The 13,303-nt window shown below is 43.1% G+C and overlaps 1 protein-coding gene across 1 annotated transcript in view; it reads right to left on the bottom strand.

Moving 5' to 3' along the window:
* TGFBRAP1 (transforming growth factor beta receptor associated protein 1) overlaps positions 1 to 13,303 on the bottom strand; it is a 28,893-nt gene that overhangs the window by 8,992 nt on the left and 6,598 nt on the right. Inside the window, exons 2-6 of the mRNA XM_018563448.1 lie at positions 11,656 to 12,393; positions 10,064 to 10,258; positions 4,016 to 4,170; positions 2,628 to 2,710; positions 1,440 to 1,781 (exon numbers count right to left, since the gene is read on the bottom strand). Of these exons, the coding sequence (XP_018418950.1) occupies positions 1,440 to 1,781; positions 2,628 to 2,710; positions 4,016 to 4,170; positions 10,064 to 10,258; positions 11,656 to 12,364 (1,484 nt within the window). The 5' untranslated portion in view covers positions 12,365 to 12,393. The remainder of the gene's footprint in view (positions 1 to 1,439; positions 1,782 to 2,627; positions 2,711 to 4,015; positions 4,171 to 10,063; positions 10,259 to 11,655; positions 12,394 to 13,303) is intronic.

Below are 13,303 nucleotides of genomic sequence, written 5' to 3'. Positions count from 1 at the left end.
ATTCATGTAATTTTATTGGTATCTATCTACCAGTAGCTGCCTCATTTCCCACCCTCGGCTTATATTCGAGTCAATACTTTTTCCCAGTTTTTTGTGGTAAAATTAGGTACCTCGGCTTATATTCGGGACGGCTTATACTCGAGTATATACTGTAGATGGCTCTATAAAAGTATATGAATGTTCACTGCATGGGAACAGGCAGCAATTAAGAGGATGGATTGCTGTGGCTTGGAGCAGGACGTGACCATCTCCTTGAGGTAAGCAGATGGGGTGGGGGTTCACGATTCAGATGATTAGAAGTACCTACAAATCTCCTTTAAAAGGCCAACAATAAAGAAAAAACTGATAGTAATTCTATTTGTAATTACATTCACAAAAAACATTTACAATATATGTTAGAAAACTGTGGCAGTGGAGAGGAAGAAAGATTGTGATTTGTGTAGCAAATCCATAGAATTTTTTGCCTACTGCCACTTTCAACTGGAACCTGTCAGGATCAAAATAGTGGTGTTGCCACTGGTTGCTCCATTTTAAAGATTCAAAGGTCCATCATCCTCATTCTTGTTTAACAATCTAAAGACCCGCTGACCTAGACCAAGTAAGCAGCCAGTAAAGCCAAAATTGCCAACCTCCGCCATACTTGTTCTAGGCCAGTGACTCAGTAGGCAGTAAAGCCCTGAAGCTTGCACCCTTAAAACGAAGGGTCAGCTTCCCCGTAATTCATCTTTAAGTGGATGACAAAATACTATAGATGCACAGAATAGTCAAATTCTGTGTCAACTATCTAAATATATGCTATGTATGTATACCAATGGGAATGTTTATATATTTGTGCATGTTATAATTAGCTCCTATACCTGGTATGTATATTCTGATTTACTGGTAGTCTAAAATGTGTGCACAAGTCTTCCACGGAGCCTTATGCACTAAAGCACATTTTGGCTCCCAGAGAGACCAATAAAAGGAGTCCCTAAGTACTTTAACTGCCCCAGGAAAGCTCCGATTCCTTCAGAGGCCATTAGAGGTTCTTTGAACAATGGTCTACGTCTCCTGCCAGACGGTGCCTATATAGTTCTACTGTGGAGACCGTACAATTTTTACTGTCTGCATTCCCCTTCTGGAAATTATGATTATTTTAACTTTGTGCAGAAAAAAAACCACAAGCTTAACTATACAGAAAACACATTCTTATCTTTTCCTTTATTAATCTATCTACAGTTACATATCACGTATTGTAAGTAGTTGTAGATATATTTGTTTTTTTGCAGCGGTCCAAGAGACCTGTATAATTATTTCCAGGGTAAAAGGGTAAAGAAAAGCTGCCATAGACATTAGTTTGGAGGAATGTAGGATGAAAAAGCTAAATGCTTTAGAATTTACATTTTGGGGTCACATAATAAACACATAAGATAAATTTACTTAAATCTTGAACAGCTCACTTTTTGTGCTTTTCCAGCCAGGCTGCACTATCTCCCACTTCACAAGCATTGTCGGACACCAGCAGATCCAGCAAGCTCTCATGATCTGCCTCTGCATAAAGTTTCAGCAAGGCCGTGTCCACATCCTGCTGGTAACCATTAGCCACCTCTGTGCTGCGGATTTCGCTTAAATAAGACATGAGGAAACGTTTGCATTTGGACACCTTCTCCTGGTCTCCTCGGGTGAGCTGATTGAGATCGGCATATTCGTGCAGGGGAGGATGTGCGCGGATAAATCCCGAGGATGAAGGCATCAGGAGAGGGTAGAGAGAAATCAACTCCCGGATATCTAGGTGACTAGTTCTACAATGACCAAAACACATCAATTACACACTGTATACAATAGACATTAAAAATAAACCCAGGGACATCCCTAGTTTTTCTGCCGCCTGAAGGGGTGGAGTGGGGGGAATTGGAATTCAGCAGTCTGTCACTGGGTGCCAGGCGCTTTGCAGGACACTGTGGTGGGGGAAAGAAAGGCCATGCTCTCAGCAACTGTCTGGCATCCCGCCCAGCTCACTGACATCACTGGTCGTCGGAAGCGTGGTGGGAAGCCAGCCAAAGCGTCCCACTCAGCTACTGGCATCCGGTGACGTCAATGAGCTGGGCGGGAAGCCGGACAGAGCATCACAGGTTGCTAGGAGGCCGCCTCCGCCTCCCTGATGCACCCACCCCCACACACCTGTGCCCCCCCCATGAGATGCCGCCTGAGGTAACCACCTCAGGCTGCCTCATCATAGGGAAGGCCCTGGAATTTACCAACAGATTTATTCCTCTATAGCTGGCGGCATTCTGCATTGATTGCTGTATAATTTTACACTTTCCATTTCACTATATTGCACACCACACTATCTCTTTCTTTTTTACTTCCACCGCTCCAAGCTTGCTCCTGTGATGGACTACAACCTCAATACAAACTAGTAGTCCCATCACTGGAGCCTTTTTTTAAACTTTATTTTATTGTTTATCCGATTAACCGATTAATCAAACCTAATAATCGGCTAACTAATCGATTTTGAAAATAATCGTTAGCTGCAGCTCTATACAACAGTTCATACGGTTTAAGATAGCAATGCAGTTCTTTCAAATAAAAATCTGTAACATTCTGCCGCTGAGAAGAAATGGATAGAAAAACGTATAGAGATTTACCTGAATAATTCTTTTGCTTCTAAAAACTGAAGCTTGGCAAACTGAATAAATCCAGCCTGTTGCAGGATTCTTCTGTACATAACCTGTAAAAAATAATTTTGTTTGTTGATTTGCATACTGGTAGTTTAGGCTTCCCTTCAGCAAGGCCAGAAATGTCTGCATTCATTGCCTTCACTTTTATACCAGAGAAGGCAAACCGGAAGTATATCTAATGTAACGGAACAGCTATTATAATGTGGCCTTTAACTACCATAACTAGTGAGTCTTAACTGTAATGTAAATGTAAAAAGGAGCATGGTAAGAGTTTCTTTCTAAGGCTGTCATAATGTAATGTATCATTGTACCAAGGTAGCTCAGTAATGTATTGCATACATATATATTCTGGGATGCATTCTAAAGCTTTAAAGGAGAACTATGAGGTGAGTGCTTTTCACCGATCCTCACAGTTCTAGCCGACCTGCGACAATGAGACTGTCACAGGTCGGCTCAGTAGATCGGGAGGTGAGCAAACACATACCGGCGTTTCCTCACTTCTCGATCCTGTCACGGCTCTCTGCCGTGACAGGGGGAGGGGCTGGATTCCCCCTCCGATCCTCCAGCGCTGACTAGCGGAACGGACGGGGGGAGGGGGTGGATACAGCTGGCTCTGCCTCTAGGTAGGCAGAGCCAGCTGTCACTCACACAGCTGGGCAGATCCAGACATAATTGTCGGGATCCGTTTCAGCTGCGGCGTCTCAGTATACCGTGAGCTGCAGCTCGCGGTATACCGAGCTTAGGGTGACGGGAGGACGCTAGTTTGTGTCCTCCCGTTACCCTAAGGAGAACTATGGGGAAAAGCCCTAACCACATAGTTCTCCTTTAAGCCCATTCTATTCCATACATGCTTCCACAGCTTCACCACAGCAGTGATTTTTAGTAGGGATGCACCGATACTAGTATTGGTGCCGATACCGAGTATTTGGGCGAGTACGCGTCCAAATGTTCCGATACGTATCCCCGATACTAGAACTTCCGGTCAGAGGGAGACTTCCTCTGACCGACAGTGTGGCAAGGGAACATGGAGCCGGCTTTTCCTGGCCAATCAGGAAGCCGGGCTGGCTTCCTGAATGGCCCGAGAAGCCGGCTCCATGATGTTTGGCCAGCTCCATGCTGATTGGCTGGGAAGCTGGTTTCTCGCCCAATTATCGAGCTGGCCAAAGAGCATGGAGCTGGGCGGTGGGAAATGACATGCCACTCGGCTTCCTGATTGGCCAGGAAGCAGGCTCCATGCTAGCGGAAATACCTGTATCGGTACTCAGTATCGGCAAGTATTACGGTATTGGTGAATCCCTAGTTTTAAACAATAGGTAGTTTGGCCATATTTCAAAGCGGGAGGTTTAAGAACACACCTGAAATTTCTCCTTTGGAATATTGCGCCGAGCTCCTTTAGCTAGCACGAGAGCTTCTTCTACCCTCTGGTTTGATAGTAGATCCTGTATCTGTTTTTCCAAAGGTAATGGAATTAAAACATACACGCCATTTGGAGTTGCTACAATCACCCGCCCTGTAAAAACACATGGAACAGAAATTATTATATAATAAAATAAAAAAGTCATAACACTTAAAGAGACCCTGTCACCAACTGAAAAAAATCCAGAAAAAAAGCACAGAAAAGGATAGTCCCGGCGGCAAAAGTCGCCGGGAGTCTGTTTAAACAGCCCCGATGCTGGCGACGTACACGTCGTCAGTCACGAAGGGGTTAAATGCTTAATTGCAGTTTTTCCCTTTCCATAAAAGTACATTTTGTTCACTTGCTATATACACTTTATTCATCTCCTAATAACCTTGTATATAGCTGCTGGGTAAAGAGAAGGGGAATGCTATAGAGCAGGGGTAGGCAACCTCAGCACTCCAGCTGTGGTGAAACTACAAGTCCCAGGAGGCACTGCAAGACTGACTGCCACAGGCATGACTCCCAGATGCATGATGAACTTTATAGGTACACCAAAACTGGAGTCCCAAAGTTGCTTACCCCTAAGAGTGTCACTGCAATGACAGTACTGAGTCTGCTGACATCACAGCCAATATGGTGATACCCAGCAGCAGTCTCATAGCTTTAGGATGTCTACACAAGGAAGGCTTTTACAGGTATACAACATGCCTAAAATAAATAATTACTCGTATAATCTGATCAAACTAGAAATGGTCAGGTGACAGTGTGTCTTTAATATAGCTACTTTTCCGAGCAGAAATAAATGTACCACCACAATAGGTAGCGATGGCAAGCAAAGGTGCTCATATTCAACACATTATACCGCTATGCTGGGTCAGAATGAGGCCTCAGTACAACTGTGGCTAACAGGCAATTTATCCACTCAGGAAGGGAGAAACACGAATGGAGATTCTCATAAGTAACCTCTAACCAACAAGCCTAAATATACGCTATTTAAAGGTAAAGCAGAACCCACCCAATGTTTTTATATGCAATAGACGACATAGGACAGACTTGCCATGCCCAGTTTTATTGCTCTCTTACACACTAGAAAAGAGCTCTTCCACCACCCTGGGTCTAGCCATCTTAGCTACTGCCCAGATGAGAACAAAGCTTCATGGGTCCCCAGCAGGAGCAGAAGCTACACATATAATAATAACAACAAAATTCATAAAAGGCAAAGCAACATGCATTCACCATTGGAATAGGTATTCCTGAATAAGAATCTGAGTCAGAGATCACAGTAGAGACCAGCCAAACACCCGCCCTCCCCAAAACCAAAAGTTCTGTTTCCTTTTTTAGCAAATACATATATGATTATATATAACCTATGTAACATATCTTATACCACTTTTAGATTCTACAGCAATGAGAAAACCGTTATTACACAAGAAATAGATTCATTTTATATGGGTGCATTGCTGTGTAGAATTTGTTATTAAAGCAAAAATCCAGGAACAAAATGATAATTTACACATGGCACTGGGTGTGAAAACTAGCATTAAAAAGTCGGGTGTGGTGTGCAAGGGTGCCCACAAAGTATAAAAAAAAAACTTACCTTGAAGCATGCCATCTCCGACACATAACGCTGAGCTTCCAAGAAGTGCTCACATACAATATATTCTGGGATTGGAGAAGGATAGGAGAGGGCAGGATGTGACATCATCTCTGCTCCTCCAATCAGAGAATGCCGTGTATTCTTTGAAAAAATACCAGACATTGTGTGAATGGGCAATAGTGAGGAGCAGCGGATGATGAGAACAAAGCACTTTACTGCTACATCCCTCACTCCCATGCAGCTCAGTGTTATGTAATGAGGACAGCATGCTGCAAGATAACATGCGCGCAATTTTAAAGCTTGACATGTTTGGTGTCTATTTACCCGACGTGACCCCGACTTTTATATTTTACCAAAAAACTGGTTAATAATAAATGTTTCCTAACATAATGTAAAAAAAACTTTTTTTTTTCAAAATTTTCTGTAATTTTTCCTAATTATAATAAAAAATAAAAACCCCAGTGGTGATTAAATACCACCGAAATAACGCCCTATCTGTCCCCAAAAAATGGTATAAAATTCATTTCAGTACAGCGTTGCATGACGGAATAAACGTCAGTCAAAGTATCGCAGCGCTGAACACTGAAAAATGGCCTGGCCAGGAAGGGGGTCTAAACACCTGGTCTTGAAGTGGTTAAAGCTGGCCCCCTCTTCCCCTCCACTACACCTACCTCTTGCCAAACGGCCCTTCCTCTCCGGGACGGGTACGGGTGTGCTACCTGTGTGCTACCTGTGCCCCATACTGCCGTCCAGCACAGCCCTGCGCTATGAATTTTACATTTCCCTCACAAATTGCAAGCGTTCGTTGGTCAGTGCGGTTAGGTGACCGAGCTGGCCAAGTGCTTCTTGGCACAGTTAAATACGGTTTTGGTTAAAATAATTTTTTGTATCATGACAAGTAGATGGTCATGAGGGACCTGGAGATGGTCATAAGGGACATGTAGGTTGGGCCTACCGCTTTAGTAGCATCATAGTAGCAAAGTACTGATTCAGGGGTGTGGAAATTACCGTAAATAAGAAAAAAAAAATAGTTTCTTTTTTAATTTCCACACCCCTGAATCAGTACCTTGCTACTATGAGCATGTGCATTATATCCTCCAGACTTAAAAAGTCAAACCTCATGAGGGCCCTTAGTCTAAAGCTGGTTATGTACTATTAGATATTTGTATGAACGTTCTCTCATCAGAGATTTGACATATGTTGTTTAAAATTTTGTTTGGTTTAAACACTGGATTTTGGATTTAGTTAAGTTTCCCAAATGAAAGCCACATTTACTGTCAGAATTTCATTTGTTCAAGAAAAATGTCCATCCTTTTGTCACTGCGATCACTGGCATGGTCACTGATTTGACCCAATTGACTATTAGAAGAATCAAAAACTACTTTTTTCAGTGCTAATATTCCTGTGTCCAGTTATCTCCATGTTGACACTTATCACTAAGGTTATCTGACTATTTGCAGACAAAAAGTTTTCTTTAGCTCTTGGTGCTAATGGCTGCCAGCTGAACAATCCACTTGCTGTTGCTCACTCAAAGTTTTCAACAGTTTATCCCAGTTTTTTTACACAGACTTGAGGGGCTGCTCATCCAAGGCTCTGGGGCTTCCACCACGAACATAGAAAACAAAAGGGAACAGAGCGCCACCTCCGTGTGTAAAATCGTTTATTACAATAAATAAAACAAGGGATAAAAGTACTCACAAACGTTTTCATCAGGCTTTAACAAACAAACGACAGGCCACACTGTCTGTTGACCCAACATGATATCCCGCCGACTATGTAACAGGGGCAAGCCCTGATTCTGAGGAAGGGGGCTTGCCCCTGAAACGCGTCAATCTTGGCTGACTGCGGTCGGTGGACGGTGATGTGACCGGATACTACCGTGTTACATAGTCGGCGGGATATCATGTTGGGTTAACAGACAGTGTGGCCTCTCGTTTGTTGTTAAAGCCTGATGAAAACGTTTGTTTGTGAGTACTTTTATCCCTTGTTTTATTTATTGTAATAAACGATTTTACACACGGAGGTGGCGCTCTGTTCCCTTTTTTTTTCTATCTGACTATTTGTGCTGTTGTACGGCTTCCCAAACATATCCTGTTCTGATAAGAGGAAGGAAACAAGCAAATGATGACAATATGAAAAAACAGTGAAAAGATAAGACTAAGACAATTAAAGCTAAAGCATCTGTAACGGACTGGAAGATAGAGATTTATGTATGAATATTAATGAATAGCTGAAACAAATATTATTTGAAGACTGTATTTTTGTAATGTGATCAAATACGGTCCTCTTTAACAAGGGTAAAGTGACAGAGAAGAAAAGGTCCTACTGGTGCCCCTTCAGTGATCATTCTAATTGCTCATGCACTTCACCTTTTACACCAGGGTTCATAGAGAATGTTTATAAAGCTGACTGTGCTTCAGCTACCCCAAAATGAATGAAACTCTGTGCACAAGAAATGAATAAAAACATGGAATTCCATTCAAAAGGAGGACACAACAATCTTACTTCTGTGCGCAACATATATATCTTTACTTTGCAAGCATCCTTATTGTGCTCAGTTCAAAACAATTCTCTTTTTTTTTGGCAATGGGGAGGGGGGATGAGTGGGGTGAGAGGGGGATGAGTGGGGGAAGTTTCTAACTTTATGTAAAGATAGAAGGATCAGACGAATAATCTAAAGATGGCAAATTGTATTTATGAGTGAAAATGTGTTACTCTGGAATAATGTGATTTTGTTTGCATGATTTGAACTGTAAATGTGTTTCAGATGATGATGGATAACCTAAAATTGGTTGGAACTGTCTTTGTATTGTTTTCATTATTTGGAAAAATTAGTGAAATAGATTGAAAACATAAAAAAACCAAACCCAAAACAATTCTCTCTCTGGTGTGAGGTCAATGGCACAAAGCCATCTGCAAGTTCTACTATTCCACTATTTCCACTTCTGCGGCCAAATTGGGAAACACTTATTTTATATCCGTTATATGTACTCATTTAGATTGCCTAACGTAAGAAATAAATAAATACAAATTGCTGTTTACATTTGTAAGTGCTTTTTACTGAAAACCCTACCTATGTAATGTTAAGGAGGGGGCTGTGGGAAGTTTACTATAAGTAACCCTATCTGTACTGTGCTGGCAGATCTCATTAGCAGTAGCATCTCTCTTCAGTTTGCTCAGGTAAGATTTAAAAATGAAAAAGAGAGAAGCTGATTGGCTGCAGTGCAAATCTGCTCCAGATTCGGTCGGCTCCAGTTTTGATAAATGTCACCCATTGCATGTTAATGAGAAGAAGAGCAGTCCATTCTTCAGTTTGTCCTTCTACTTTCACTCTTAAGCTAGTCATAGTAGCTCTGATTATGCACAAACGCCTTCACCAAAGAAACAACTAAAAGATAAGAAATGCATTTTTAAAAAATATTTTAAAGGTATGCTGTGTGAATAGGAACACATAACAAACATATAGTGGGGTTTTCTCAAATGTAACTGCGAAAGTGGAGCTACACTTGGCTGGCTGCTTACTCGTTGGCCGATTCCAGCTAGATTTTCCAAAAACCTAGTCATGGATGGAACTGTCTGCACCACCTCAACCCCACCCACCCCCACTCAGTTGGGCAGCGCCTGCATCCAATCAGATGTTGTTTGGGTATTTAGCTACTGCTAGGGCAGACAAAAGGTATCAGCAAGGATTCCTCCATCCATGACATTTAGCATGGATGGAAGTAAATCGATGTATTGCTCTTGTCCAGTCTGCAGGGTTGAACGAGAGAAAAACAAGGTGTGTATGGCCAGCTTTAGCCATTTATTCTTCCTCAGCCTGCGGAGTCTGGAAACGATGGAGCGTCCAGCAAGCATGTTCAGTATTAGGTTGACATGCACTGTGCATAGTAATACAGGCCAGATATATGCCTAGCACTGACCTTTCTACTCCCAGTCAAAGTGTGGTTTTCTAGAAGATTAAAAGAAATCAACACCAAGACGTATTTAGGTATATACTAGTTGTATGCAAAAAATGCATTTACATTTTTAATGAATACATAACTGAATAATTTTTTTTATATAATTTGTCTACATTTCAGTTTTAATAAACAATTCCAGTGGATCAAATTTATAAACTCAAAATTGGCTCTTCCATAAACCAAAAAGCAGAAGAAGGGGTGTGTGTTTCCATCAGGCTCCCAAAGACCCTTAGAGCCCATTGAGAGATCGAACCCAACTCACTCCTCAACTTGAAATGATCAAAACATTTTAGATGGAGTATCTATGTAGAAATATACAAAAATAATGATGATTTTTATTTGCCAGACCTCTAGCGTTGGTGTACATACATTTAATTCCTCTCTTTTTGTGGGACAAAAGCCATAATATTCTGGAATATTACAAATATTATTCAACAATAACAAGTACCTTCAAAATCCTGTAGAATGACTCCTTCTTTGAAGGGCAGGCTTTGTTTCTGCTGTTGATCTAACATGCTGTGCACTGTGATAAACTCTTCATCTAGAGCCAGCACATAAGGGAAAGACACCGCAGCTCCAATTACATTCTCAGACCAACGAACTGGAGCACGCTGGGAGATCCCTGCTACCGTGGCAAACATCCCTGCCAAAACAACAAAAGACTGTAACAGTTTGCAAAATGTAAGCAAAAAAACATACCAAATGAGATAAACCTGAACCAAATGTATTAAAGTAGAACTATGGCCTCCCAATAAAACAAAATATGTGCTGCAACACTTAATTATAAGCATATCTGTACATGCAGCGTTCTCTTAGTCCACAAATACCTTTTGATCCTGCCACTAAAGTCCTCCTAATTTGGATTCCTGTGGTGGTGTGGCAACACTCCTGCACTGCTCTTAAATTCAGAGCAGAGTTGCCACTCTAATATAGGCTGTGCCCAATTGCACTACAGTGAGATAAGAAGATGTTTCAGGGGACAAAGCGATCAGCATTGTCATTCCCGATTCACAAGCCTGTAGCTTGTCAATCTGCACTTGGCCGCACCCAGCTAAAATTCCCCCCTTACTTTCTGGATTGACAGCTCTGCCTCTGTTGCTGAATCCCTACCACTGTGAGAAGCATGCGAGACACAAATGAAGGAGGATTTAGCTCAGTCAGGGAAGGTAAAGGAAAATTTGGGAGGCTTTTGCGTCAATTGTAGTTGGATAAAGGACTTTAGACTCTCATACAGGAGCCTTTCGTCGTACTTTAGCCCTCATTCACACGACTAAACAGCCTGCACGTACAACTCCGTGCTGCGTGCACGGCCATATCGGGCCGCTCCCGGGAAGGACAGGTGCTGTGTGTGATTGCACGCAGCATGTTCTTCTCTATGGGAGTACGCGGCCGTACGTCCCCTTACGGTCACCCGAACTGCATGTCCGTGCGGGTGCCGGTGCTCGTACGCAGACATGATGGATCCTGTCTGCGTCCGAGCAGGGACACCCCCACGGACGTGTAGTTCAGGTGAGCGTACGGCCGCATACTTCCATAGAGAAGAACAGGCTGCTGCGTGCAATCACACACAGCACCTGTCCTTCCCGGGAGCGGCCCGATACGGCCTACCCGCAGCACGGAGCTGTACGGGCCGACTGTTAGTCATGTGAATGAGGGCTTAAAGGAAACCTCTACTGGCAGAAATATGTTGGCTGGCTGTCAAGCTGATTCAGTAGTAACAGTACTTTGAGTCACTGCCCAGGCAAAACAACAATGTATTAATTTTAAAGAAAGCTGCAGATTTTAAAATATTGGACATGACTTTTAAAATTACATTCCCATAAATTTTATATAACATTGCAGTGATTGGGTTTACATATATTTTATAGAGACGTCATCACCTTAACACAGCTCAGCGAAGAGGCTTACTCTATTGATTTATTCATTCCAATACGATTTACTTAAGATGTTTCATCAACAAATAAATTACTATGAAAGCAGGAATTGAGAACACAGCTATTCATTTTAAAACAAATTTAAACATTTATATGTTGTACCCACCTAAGCCTCCAGGCCCTGCCAACAGAAACTCCTGTCTGCTGATCCTCTTAATAATTGGTCTCTTCTGCTCGCTGGGGTAGGGAAAGAGATCCTGGCAATGCCCTGTATTATAATTTAGGATGACATAACGGCTGCTGAGTGCCAGGCACAGATAATATCCATCAGCAGCAAGACAACATGGCTGTTCAGGCGTAGCCACTTCTCGAACTATCTGTACCCGTTCCTGCCCCACGCTGAAGATCTGCACGGTACGTCTCTTGGAGGAGATCAAGCAGACCTCTACACTGAAGGGGTCCCCGCTCACTGGATTCTCATTCAGGGTGAAGCTGAGAACACCCCTGATCTTAGTTCCCGGTACTGGCTCAAGAGAGTCACTGCACAGCAAAGAAATTGTATTATCACACAGCACAAGTAAGCGGCCAAGGGCAGAGGCGGCTCTCAACTCACATATTGGCTTCTTCACACCTAGCTGTCTCTGGTTTTGTCGCGTGGTAGTAAAATTAGTGTTAGAATAATCTGACTGCTGACCCAGAGGTATTCCAGCGGACTCGGTGCCACTTTCTTCCACCAGCAACAGATGGTGAAGACAGCCATCACTGGTGCCAATGTAGAGATCATGCCCAGAGCACTCCAAGCACTCAATCTGTATTCCAGCAGGAAGGTGCTCCTTCCCAGATGCGCACACCAACCTGAATGCCTGCACACTCATGGCCAACAAGAGGGGAGCCCCAGGGCGTCCTGCAAAGTTAAAAAGAAGTACAATCAGAAAGATCTCTACAAATATTATTTTATAGTCACAAAATATCTTCCATCTTCAAAATGCTGTGTTGTGGGATCCTTGCAAAGCAGACAAAAGAACAAACCTAGGTGGCGCAATACACTGGCCAAATTTAATTTGAGTCCTGCTGACCTGGCCGAAGTTTGATTAGTGTGTGGCCCCCTTGGGACCCCCTCCTGGACTGGAGTGACCTCACATTCTGGTTCCCGACACCTCTACAGGGTACACGAGGAAACTGTACAAGCAATGCATATATGGATGGAGCTCCATCACAGCAGCCCACACTGACTGGATCCCAGGCTGAGGATCTACTCCAGTTCTCGTAAGGTAGGGAGACTGGGTGGATCTTAAAAAAATTAAACATTTCTTGGAGTGTGTATGTGTGAGTGAGAATGTCTGTGTGTGCGCGTCCGTCAGATTGTGTCTGTAGTTGTGTGCATCTGTCAGTGTTTTTGAGGGCCCGTTCACACTAGTACAGCGCACCGCCCTGTGTGATTAACACACTGTGCCACGCAATTGCTCCAGCACTGTCCCCAGCTTTCTCCTCGCTCCGGCACAGGCAGTCCTCCTTGAGCAGAACAACACTGGCGTTATTCTGTACATTTTCTGAGAGTCTAGCCCGTCATTTACACACTCCTGGGGGTGCATCACCACAGTGGGTGGGCTGACAACACTACAGGACTAAGCGGTGCTCAGGCGTCAATACATGAGCACTGCACAGTCCAGAAAGACTGCCTGCTCCCACCACCACTGCCGGAGGAAGAAGAGGAAGCACTGCTGTGCTGTGACTTTACTGGACAGACTAGAAGATTGCAGGAAAAAGGTATGTATAGAGATTTTGTATGAAAATAAGCAATACTGGAGGGGGGG

The sequence above is a fragment of the Nanorana parkeri genome, unplaced genomic scaffold (genome assembly GCF_000935625.1).
Source record: "Nanorana parkeri isolate BGI_ZX_2015 unplaced genomic scaffold, ASM93562v1 scaffold21, whole genome shotgun sequence".
In the NCBI taxonomy this organism is placed as follows: Eukaryota; Metazoa; Chordata; class Amphibia; order Anura; family Dicroglossidae; genus Nanorana; species Nanorana parkeri.
The sequence above is the reverse complement of the archived record's forward strand: the minus strand, read 5'-3'. Positions and strand labels throughout refer to the sequence as shown.